At 50.8% G+C, this 11328-nt stretch overlaps 1 protein-coding gene across 1 annotated transcript; it reads right to left on the bottom strand.

The window, feature by feature from the left end:
- Window positions 1–4561: 4561 nt before the first annotated feature.
- On the bottom strand, window positions 4562–8882 carry LOC116969100 (tubulin alpha-1D chain-like). The gene is made up of 4 exons (XM_033016051.1): window positions 8666–8882; window positions 8392–8540; window positions 5447–6127; window positions 4562–4861 (listed from the first exon to the last, which is right to left on the bottom strand). Exons 1-4 carry the CDS (start codon window positions 8784–8786, stop codon window positions 4562–4564), a joined length of 1251 nt encoding a protein of 416 aa, XP_032871942.1. The 5' UTR covers window positions 8787–8882.
- Window positions 8883–11328: the final 2446 nt, after the last annotated feature.

The following is an 11328-nucleotide window of genomic DNA, read 5'->3' as shown; positions in this document are numbered from 1 at the left end:
GGGGAGGGGGAGGAGAGGGGAGGGGGGAGGGAGAGAGAGGGGGATGGGGATGGGGAGAGACGGAGAGCGGGGTGTGAAGTGGGAGACAGGGGTAGGGGGAATGGGGTGGTAGAGGGGGGAAGGGGTGAGGATGGGTGAGGGGGGTAGAGAGAGGTGAGTAAAGGGGATGGGAAGAGATTGATGTGAGAGGGGAAGGGTGGGGTAGAAGAGGGGCAGATGGGAGAGGGAGAGGGGAGAGGAGAGGGGGAGGGGAGCAAGAGTGGGAGGGGAGAGGTGGAGAGAAAGTGGAGGGTAAGAGAGAGGAGATGCTCCGCGCGTCTCATGCACCAAAGCTGTTGGGGGGGAGGTGTGTGCGTCGTCACACACACTAAGCACCCTCCCCCACAAACAGATGAGAGTGTCTGCTTGAATGGAGAGCGCGTGCCCGCCCCACAAACAGTCACACACACACACGGGCAGGCGGGCGGGCGGTAATTCTTCCCTGAAGCAGGTCGGTCGGGCACAGTTGCCAGAAGCTGAAAATCTGCGGCTGCGGTTCTGGCAACAGTCGGCGTTCTGCCCTGTCTGGGGGGGGAGAGGGCGAGTGGGGGTGAAGGGGGAGAGGAAGGGGAGGATGGGGTACAGAGGTGAAGTGGGGGGAGGGGGTTGGAGTGAGCCGGCGGGCGGTAGTTGGCATGGTGCGGGCAGCGGCAGAGGTATGGGGGGTATGGGGGGTGGAGGTGAGCCGGGCTGCCAAATGAAGAGAGAGTGAGAGAGAAGCGGCTTCTGACTGTACACCCACAGCTGGAATGAGCGCGCAAGGCTTCACGAGCTGCGCCAACAATGATGATAAGGTTCAGCGCGCGAGGAGTCGCTGCCCGAAGATCAAAGAAGCTACAGCGGAACGGAGTTTGTTCTGCAGAAGTGTCTAGATCTTTCTGCGCCATTAATCCACAGCGGCGGGGGGCGGGGCCTGGAGGCAGGTGGGCCTGGTTTAGTCGGCATGTGGCATTGTGACGTCAGCAGCTCATGAGTCTCGTTTAGATTTTAAAATGAGTGTGTGGGTGGCGGGGGAGGATTTTATTTTAAAATGTGTACACAAAAATGTCTTAATGTGATGAGGAGTGGATTAGCGAATGTAAAAGAGAAATCGCTAGCGAAATGGAAAATATCTCAGAGTTTCTGCGTGTGGTTTTGGCGGATAAGGAATCAAAGACCAAACATCTAATCTAAAAAAAATATCTGAAAATCGAATCTGACATACACCCGCAAAAAACAAAACAAAAAAAAACGCTCGCACGCACGCACGCACGCACGCACGCACGCACGCACACACACACACACACACACACACACACACACGCACGCACGCACGCACGCACACACACACACACACACACACACACACACACACACACAAACATATATGTATATCTACATACTCATCCTTTTAATTATTTCGTGTATTTTAGATTGGCGTCCCTTTGAATAGTGATTTGGTTGTCATTCCCACCTGCAGATAAACTTGCCTTAGTAAAATTAAAGGGGTGATGTCTAATAAGCACAGGCAGATATGTAGTTTAACGTACCACCAATGCCTTCCAAATGGTCTTGTAAGTCAATATAAATCAGGCATCACCGAAAGACACAGCAGAGTAAACACAGCTCAATCCCAAATACAGTGATCATTGGGAGATTGTTCAACGAACAATGAATTCATCTATTCCTAATGCACAGAATTTTCATTTGATGTTTTGTTTATTGTAAAAGGCACTTTAGAACTTTTACTTCTTCCAAATGGTCTTGGAAGAAAATATACATCATGCACCACCGAAAGACAGAGCCTAATTCCACACCATTACAGATAAGCAAAGGTCCTGTTAGCCTTTCGACTTTATTTCATATTTTTACGATTGCCCTTTGTCCCTTGGCAACAGGGAACAGAATCTGACTGTAGAAGACGAAAGTGAGTATCATTTCCACATTGTTCTTTAAAGCACATAATTATAATATCGCATGAAGAGGACTTAAGCATTTTTAAGCAATCTACCAATCCCCATCCCTTGCTGTCTTCTTGACGCTTTGCAATTCATCATTGCACAGCAAGCGATAGGGATAGGGATAGGTAGATTGCTCCTTCTTCTTGCGTTTGAGGCAGCAGACGTCTGGAGTAGGATACTGCCACCCGGTTCAACATCCGACGGTGACCGCCTTAAAAGGGCGCATGATCCGGGTTGGCGCCAAGCTGTCTCTGTTCGTTGTCGTTCGCCCGCATGGGGTCAGTTGACCAGACTCACCACGGGGACAATATGAGTCCCCGGTAGATTGTTTAAAACGATCAAAGTCCTCTTCATATGATATTATAATATTGTGCGTTAAAGAAAATTGAGACTGAGTATGTGGAATCCCCCACAGCCCGAATTCCCGCTCTATCCTCTCCCTTCCCCATCCCTTTGCCTCTCCCTTGCCTCTCCCTCCCACCCCGCTAGATTTGCCCAACCCCCTCGCCCTTCACCCTATGCCCCACCCTTGGGTTTCCCAACCCCCTCCTATTAGTCTGCAGAGCCAAAAGAGATGGGGGAGATATTGAACAATTTCTTTCATCGGTATTCACCAAGGAGAAGGATATTGAATTATGTGTGGTAAGGGAAACAAGTAGATTAGCTATGGAAACTATGGGATTCAAAGAAGAAGAAGAAGTACTGACACAATGGAAAAATGTAAAAGTGGTCAAGTCTCCAGGTCCTGACAGGATATTGAGGTAAGTTAGTGTAGACCTAGCAGGGGCTATGACAGAAATATGTCAAATGCCATTAGAAACGGGAATAGTGCCGGAGGGTTGGCGTACTGCGCATGGTGTTCCATTGTTTAAAAAGGGTTCTAAGAGTAAACCTAGCAATTATAGACCTGTTAGTTTGACTTCAGTGGTGGGCAAATTAATGGAAAGGATACTAAGATATAATATATATACACATCTGGATGAACGGGGTCTGATTAGGAACAGTCAACATGGATTTGTGCCTGGAAGGTCATGTCTGACAAATCTTCTTGAATTTTTTGAAGAGGTTACTAGGGAAATCGATGAGGGTAAAGCAGTGGATGTGGTCTATATGGACTTTAGTAAGGTCTTTGACAAAGTTCCTCGTGGAAGATTGGTTAAGAAGCTTCAACTGATGGGTATTAATGCAGGAGTAATGCAAGATGAATTCAACAGTGGCTGAAATGGAGATGCCAGAGAGTAGTGGTGGGTGGCTGTTTGTCAGGTTGGAGGCCAGTTACTAGTGGGGTGCCTCGGGGATCTGTACTGGGTCCAGTGTTGTTTGTCATGTACATCAATGATCTGGATGATGGTGTGGTAAATTGGATTAGTAAGTATGCAGATGATACTAAAATAGGTGGTGTTGTGGATAATGAAGTAGATTTTCAAAGTCTCCAGAGAGATTTAGGCCATTTGGTAGAATGGGCTGAAAGATGGCAGATGGAGTTTAATGCTGATAAGTGTAAGGTGCTACATCTTGGCAGGACAAATCAAAATAGGACGTACATGGTAAATGGTAGCGAATTGAGGAATGCAGTTGAACAGAGGGATCTAGGAATAACTGTGCATAGTTCCCTGAAGGTGGAATCTCAAGTAGATAGGGTGGTAAAAAAAGGTTTTGGTGTGCTAGCCTTTATAAAAGAGCATTGAGTATAGAGGTTGCGATGTGATGTTAAAAATGTACAAGGCATTGGTGAGACCAATTCTGGAGTATGGTGTACAATTTTGGTGGCCCAATTATAGGAAGGATGTCAACAAAATAGAGAGAGTACAGAGGAGATTTACTAGAATTCTGCCTGGGTTTCAGCAACTAAGTTACAGAGAAAGGTTGAATATGTTAGGTCTTTATTCTTTGGAGCGCAGAAGGTTAAGGGGGGACTTGATAGAGGTCTTTAAAATGATGAGAGGGATAGACAGAGTTGACGTGGATAAGCTTTTCCTATTGAGAGTAGGGAAGATTCAATCAAGAGGACTTGACTTCAGAATCAAGGGACAGAAGTTTACGGGTAACATGCGGGGGAACATCTTTACTCAGAGAGTGGTAGCTGTGTGGAATGAGCTTTTAGTGGAAGTGATGGAGGGAGGTTCGATTTTATCATTTAAAAATAAATTGGATAGGTATATGGATGGGAAAGGAATGGAGGATTATGGTCTGAGTGCAGGTAGATGGGACTCACGGAAATAAGTGTTCCGCATAGACTTGTAGTGCCGAGATGGCCTGTCTCCATGCTGTAATTGTTATATGGTTTATATAGTTATATGGTTTATATTAGTCAGTTTCGCACTGATATGACCGCCTCATGCTAGAAATATCTGTGGCAATCGTTCTTCTGCCGTAGCCAGCGTCTCTCATTCCCATAGGGTGAAAATGTCATCGGGAGTTTCCAAAGACAAGCAGATAGACTTCCAAATGGAATATTTATTCAAATAAATTTATTTTCGAAATTACAATGCTGTCTTATTAAACCTACTTTCTAAATCTAAAGTTGCTCTATCGCATAAATATAGCATTTGATTAAACATTTTAATTTTAAGATATTGCGTCTACTCCTCTCCTTCCTCCTCTGCCCTTTCGAGTTCGGTGGAATCCAGGGCCACCTCTTGGTAGTCCTTCTCCAGCGACGCCATGTCCTCCCTCGCGTCCTGGAACTCTCCTTCCTCCAGCCCCTCTCCCACGTACCAGTGGACAAAGGCCCGCTTGGCATACATCTTGTCGAACTTCAGATCCAGGCGGGTCCAAGCCATGGCGATGGCGGTGGTGTTGCTCAGCATGCAGAGGGCGCGTTGCACCTTGGCCAGGTCGCCCCCAGGCACCACCGTCGGGGGCTGATAGTTGATGCCCACCTGCGGGGGTAGGGAAAGTGTAGACATTGAATTTCACTTCCTGGGCCCATGTGAACAAGCGAACTCCTCCCAATCCCTTCGCAGTGTGAATCCCGTGTTTTGTGGTGAACTGCAAAGCCTCTGTTCCCCGGGCGAGCGCGTTGGAAAGGGGAATGTATCAATTAAGAGATTATCCCAATTCTTTACTTCTTCCCCTATCAGAAGCTCAATTTTAAGTGGAGTATTTTTACAGACCGATTACCGGATAGCAAGAGATACTTCGGCCCACCGTCTCCAGGCACATGAATTCCTACAAATCTACCGACTCTCTTCCATCCACTGCGCCCGCACTAGGACAGGATGTCTCCTGGAAATGTTAGGACCCGGTGAGAACGTTCCCATTGGATGACTACATAGCGTTGGGTTGTTTAGTAGTGAGGGCACAATGGTGACAGAGGGGGAGGTCATTGTTAAATTATTGTAGATAAATACAGGGACATCTATCCCAGATATCTAGCTGTGCCGTTTACCTGAGGTATCTGACACACATAGCCAATGCCCTCCTCCACCGGGTATACACGATTTTGTCTCAAACCCTTCACTTACCTTGAACCCGGTTGGACACCAGTCCACGAACTGGATGCTGCGCTTACTCTTGATGGTGGCGATGGCGGCGTTGACGTCCTTGGGGACCACGTCCCCGCGGTACAACATGCAGCACGCCATGTATTTGCCCTGGCGGGGGTCGCACTTCACCATCTGGTTGGCCGGCTCGAAGCAGGCGTTGGTGATTTCGGGGACCGACATTTGCTCGTGGTAAGCCTTCTCGGCCGAGATCAGGGGCGCGTAGGTGGCGAGCGGGAAGTGGATCCGCGGGTATGGGACCAGGTTGGTTTGGAACTCAGTCAGGTCCACGTTGAGGGCGCCGTCGAAGCGCAGCGAGGCGGTGATGGACGACACGATCTGCGCGATCAGGCGGTTGAGGTTGGTGTAGGTGGGGCGCTCGATGTCCAGGTTCCGCCGACACACGTCGTAAATGGCCTCGTTGTCCACCATGAAGGCGCAGTCGGAGTGCTCCAGGGTGCAGTGGGTGACTAGCACCGCGTTGTAGGGCTCGACCACGGCGGTGGAGATCTGCGGCGCCGGGTAGATGGAAAACTCCAGCTTGGATTTCTTGCCGTAGTCGACGGAGAGTCTCTCCATGAGGAGGGAGGTGAAGCCCGAGCCGGTGCCGCCGCCAAAACTGTGGAAGATCAGGAACCCCTGCAGTCCGGTGCATTGGTCAGCCTGTGGGGGAGAAAAGCGGAAATTGTTAATGGAAAACCGTATATGACGTTCTTCAGCTACCTAGTTACCATTACCGTTGGGCATAAGAACGAATGAAATTGGTCTTTCACTTCCACAACACTTTACATAGAGAGCAAGATGGCAGTCGGATCTCGTCCCATTTCTCTGCATTGGGCCCGATCCATTGTCGAAATGGCTTTCGAAAGTCTTAGGGGTAATTGGCATCCCACGAGTGAATGCGAAGGCCTTAAGTTTGCTCTGACGTATGAATAATGTTCGGGTTATGCCTCATTCGGTGTGTACAATACCTTTCCGGTTGCCGTCTTCGGTGAGTTGCGTGGTGGCTTGGACGAAGTTGCAGAAGAGGATTACTAGAAACAATGCTGCACCAATTGGAGGGCATTACAATACAATACAATACAATACAATACAATACAATACAATACAATACAATACAATACAATACAATACAATATGGTTCTGTTCGTCACATTGCACATAAAGTGCAAGTGAAATGAATTTGCCAGCAACAAATGAAATGAAACCAGTTCTCAATCGATTGAGGCACTTCCATCTGGCCCAACTGGTACAATGAAAAATAACACACAAAAACACAATAACAATTTAACACCAACATCCACCGCAGCATTCATCACTATGGTGGAAGGCACAGCATTTGGCCAGTCCTCCTCCATTTACCCCCGTGGTCAGGTCCACAACCCACCGCAGCTATAGCTGCGGGCGACCAGATGAATGAAAGTCAAGGTAGGTCCTGAATCGGTGCCTCCCCCACCGGAGACCGAGGCTACAGGTTGGTGTAGGCCGCAGGCTAGCGGTCGGTGATTTAATGTTCGCGCCGCAGCCTAAAGCACCGCAGACCGCTGGGCCGGTAGTAGAAGTCGAAGCTCCCGTCCAGGGATCCCCAGCGAGGGACCCCGCTCCCGATCGTAAGCCCATGCTGCGCCCGCGGTAGAAGTTGGCCGCGGGCCGGCAGTCGGAGTGGAAGCTTCTTCCTCTCCCGGGTCCCCAGCGAAGGATCCCAGGCTGCAGACGTCGCGCTGGCCCGAGCTCTGCATACCGCGGCCCCAGGTTCCCGCGGGCCAGTGAACGGAGCGCTCGAGAGCCCGCGCTGCGCCTGCAGCTGAAGCCCCGGGCGCGTCTCCGGGAAAGGTCGCCGGATCCTCGTTATATGGCCACGGGGGAGGCGACCTGGAAAAAGACACCTCTCCGTGGAGGAATCGACAGAAACGGTTTCGCCCTTACCCCCCCCCCCCCCCCCACACACACACCACCTCCACACAGAAACATTAAAAACATACATTTAAACACACAGGTTGTTTTTTTAAGTTGAAAAAAACGATCACGCTGCTAGCAGGGCTGCCGACTTGGAGCGCCCCCCCCCCACCGACACTAACATTACACTATTAACACTAATAGCTCTCAGGCATGGACCCGCCAGACAGCAGAAGAGCAGGAGCCAGCATGATGGAGCACCAGCGGCAGACAACAGATGAACGACATCCAATGCTTGGCCTGACACCATTTCCGATCCGACTAGTGTCGAGGGAAAGTTGTCTTGACTGTGCGACGCCGCTTGAGGCTGGCATTACGACAGGTTAAGCACGAGTCCCCATATGGGGTGATAGAATGTCCACTCTGCCTCCCTCAAATACCATGGGACTAACGGCAAGCGATTAACTCCCGCCTGGTGCACACAATAGTTGGGCCAGATGGAAATGCCTCAATCGATTGAGAACTGGTGTTGGCAGAGCCAAAGTGTCTCTGAACAAGTGTGAGTATAACTCCAACTATGTCACCTGCGAATGTGGTATTGAACCGCAAAGAACGGAACACCTACTGAAATGGCCTCAACTGGATAACCGATGCACAGCTGCCGATTTCGCTGCCTGTAATGAAGATGCCGAGAAGTGTGTTCATCTCTGACTGAACAATTTCTAATCTTGTGATGTAGACTGGATTAGACGAAGCTCTCAGGAGAGGTCCGACAAATGTGGACTATGTTCTCTGAAACATGGAAGGTCGAGGGGAGACGTGATAGAAATGCATTAAAAATATGAAAGGCAGGGGTTGGAAACATTTTGCAGAACCCATTTCCCATGTTGGAAATGTTAAGGTAGAAGGGTCATGGTTTCAAGGTATGGTCACAGCACAATAGAAATACTCAGGGTGCTCCCGGATAGGAAGCTCTTTTGTGTGCGGTGATAATGAAGGATTGTGTGAAATTCTATTGCGAATCAACTTACCACCTTCCGGATACGATCCAGGACTAAGTCCACGATCTCCTTGCCGATGGAGCAGTGGCCTCTGGCGTAGTTATTAGCCGCGTCCTCCTTGCCGGTGATGAGCTGCTCCGGGTGGAAGAGCTGCCGGTAGGTGCCGGTCCGCACCTCATCTGTAGGGGGACGGGAACAGAAAATAGAGAATTAACCTGCGCTACACATACGGCCATCCACGAATGTCAGGGTAGGATTTGGGATAATGCAGAACATATCAGTATTCTTCCTCCTGCCGCCTTACCAATCACCGTGGGCTCCAGATCGACGAACACGGCTCGTGGGACGTGCTTGCCCGCCCCCGTCTCGCTGAAGAAAGTGTTGAAGGAGTCGTCGCCGCCCCCGATGGTCTTGTCGCTGGGCATCTGTCCATCCGGCTGGATCCCGTGCTCCAGGCAATACAGCTCCCAGCAAGCGTTGCCGATCTGGCACCCGGCCTGGCCGATGTGGATTGAAATACATTCCCGCTGGAGGCGAAGAGAAATAAAAGACGATAATATTTACAAATACAGATTATGGACACCAGAGGGACTGGGGCCGTAACAGATGACGGGTCACCTATCCCTTCACAATTGTAATAGATATTTTCGGTGATCTGTTACAATTGGCACCCCGTCCGCCAATAAATGCACACGTATAAACAACAAAACGCACGATGAATATTTGTGGAAGACGCCATCGATTAGGGCAAGGTACTGCTGCGGATGAGGAAATAATGTGTCCTTGTTCTACTTTGATGTCATCTCGATTAGCGACACCTCCGCCCAATGTGTGAATGGAACATCCGGTCAACAGATAGAACCGGACGTGAAAGGGGATTGGTGAGCGCTCCGCCATGTGGCCATCGACTCCCGCAAATCAGATGCCCGATCGATGGATCGCGGCGGCGCTGGGGGTTCTGTCACGTGGGCTCACCATCCTCTCTCTGTTGTCGCGGCGGTCGATGGCGGATGTCGCCACTCGCCCTACTTATACCGCGGCCCGGCTCAGCAAGAACGGCCTCTGATTGGCCTCGCGGGACAATTGACCCGCGGTTGCTCGGAGACATTGTAGTAAACAAAACCCGGCGGATTGTCCGCGGTAATGTTCGTCACAAGTGAGCTGAGGAATAGCACTTAGCAACGAGCAGATGAGGTTTGTCTACCTCCCATCAGCCAACATCTGCCAGCCATCAACCCCTCTCCCAACAGGCCCATCTGCATCCAAAGCAGAGGGTGGGATCACATGGCACAGAAACGGGCCTTTCGGCCAACCCCTCTGATCCTGACTATCGCACCCACGCTATTCCCATATGCGCGCTTTCCCTCTTCTTCCGTCTAACGCCGGGCAGAAGATATTAAACCTTGTATAAAGAAATTAAGTCTGACACACTTGTAAATTTACTTACTGTTTAATGATCACTCAGGTTAAACACATTCCAGCACTGACTACTAGCAGTCTATAACCGTGCTGGAACCAAGAGAGGGAGGGAGAGATAGAGAGAGTTATTATACTTGATAACTAAGGCGAGGTTAGTGGTACTGAGGTAGCTATATTATTGGTTGCATGCATGGACCATCTACATCCTTCCCCTTAGAAATCAAAACAGAATTAGAGCCGTGGCAATGTAACAACACAGGGCATGCGAGTTTAAGCAAAGTCGCCGTAGCGAACAGGCGGCTTGACAATGCGACCCGAACGCGTGCGTACAATACCACCCCCCCACCCCCACCCCGGCAAAGAAGAGAAGGCGTAGTGGAGGCAGGCGAGAAAGTTAAAGCAGGGTTAAGCGCAGTCGAAGCCGGAAAGGCAGGAGAGTAAGGTGAACTCAGAGGAGGTGAAGAAACCCGGCCAAAACCAGGCGGCCGGGGAGGAAGAGAACGTAAAGGAGGAGGAGACCGCAGCAGGGGACGGGTAAGCGGCATGCGGGGAACAGCAGGGAGATCGGCAGTGACAGGCTGGAACGGCAACGGAGGAGCATAAGGACCCGCAGGTGCAGGCTTCGGCTCGTTCACGGCGAGTAGACTCCGACGATAGACAGTCTCTTCGTAGTCCACCAGGTAGGATCTTGGGGAGTCAGCCATACCGACCACGGTCGCGAGGCGGGAGTAGCCAGTTGCAGTCTGCATCCGAACGACCTGGCCTGGCAGTAGAGGAGACAGGGGGCGGCAGGACTTATCATGCGAACGTCGTTGGCTTTCATGCTTCTGGTCAATCCGCTGTTGGACAGCGGGCAGGCTCGAGCACCTTGGTTAGCAGGGCCTGTTGGGCGATTGGCATGGGTGGTCTTGTCATCCTCTTCATCAGACGATGGGCAGGGGAACCCATGGCTGGGTCCCGGGAGATGTTTCGTAGGTTGAGTAACCCCAGGTAGAAATCGCTGTTGGACAGGCGCGACTGCTCCAGCAAAGCCTTAGCACTCCGCACAGCCCGGTCGGCCAGGCCATTACTCTGCGGATACTCATTGCAGCTGGTGTAGTGATGAAAGTTCCACCTGGCAGCGAAACCCTTGAATTCGGCGCTAGTGAATTGCCGGCCGTTGTCAGTCTGCAAGCGTACACGGGCACCAAAAGTGGCGAAGTGCCTGCGCAGCTTGCTGATGACCATCTCGGAGGTGATGGGGGAGGTATGTCCACCTTGAACCAGTTGGAGTACGAGTCGACCAGGACGAGAAACTGCTTGCCCCGCCATTCGAATATGTCGGCAGCCAGCGATGTCCAGGGCATGGTAGGCGCCGGCTGCTGCAAAAGAGGCTGCGCTGCTGGTGTGGGGCAAGGTTGTTGCAGGAGGGACAGGAGGACACTCGGTCCCTGATGTATTTGGCCATACCGGGACAGTAAAATTGTCCTTGGGCATGAGAAATGGTAGCATCGACACCGGGATGACCGCTGTGGGCAGCATTGCAGTATAGATCGTAGAGGGAGGCTG

Source organism: Amblyraja radiata, unplaced genomic scaffold (assembly GCF_010909765.2).
Source record: "Amblyraja radiata isolate CabotCenter1 unplaced genomic scaffold, sAmbRad1.1.pri S104, whole genome shotgun sequence".
Taxonomy (NCBI): Eukaryota; Metazoa; Chordata; class Chondrichthyes; order Rajiformes; family Rajidae; genus Amblyraja; species Amblyraja radiata.
This window is presented reverse-complemented; position numbering and strand designations above follow the sequence as displayed.

Excerpts from the sequence above, each read along its gene's own strand:
- LOC116969100 (XM_033016051.1), bottom strand. The coding sequence starts at position 8,786 with ATGCCCAGCGACAAGACCATCGGGGGCGGCGACGACTCCTTCAACACT. Across the intron at positions 6,128-8,391 it reads TGGATCGTATCCGGAAGGTG|GCTGACCAATGCACCGGACT; the intron begins GTAAGTTGATTC and ends TCTCCCCCACAG. Across the intron at positions 4,862-5,446 it reads GGTGTCCAACCGGGTTCAAG|GTGGGCATCAACTATCAGCC; the intron begins GTAAGTGAAGGG and ends CTACCCCCGCAG.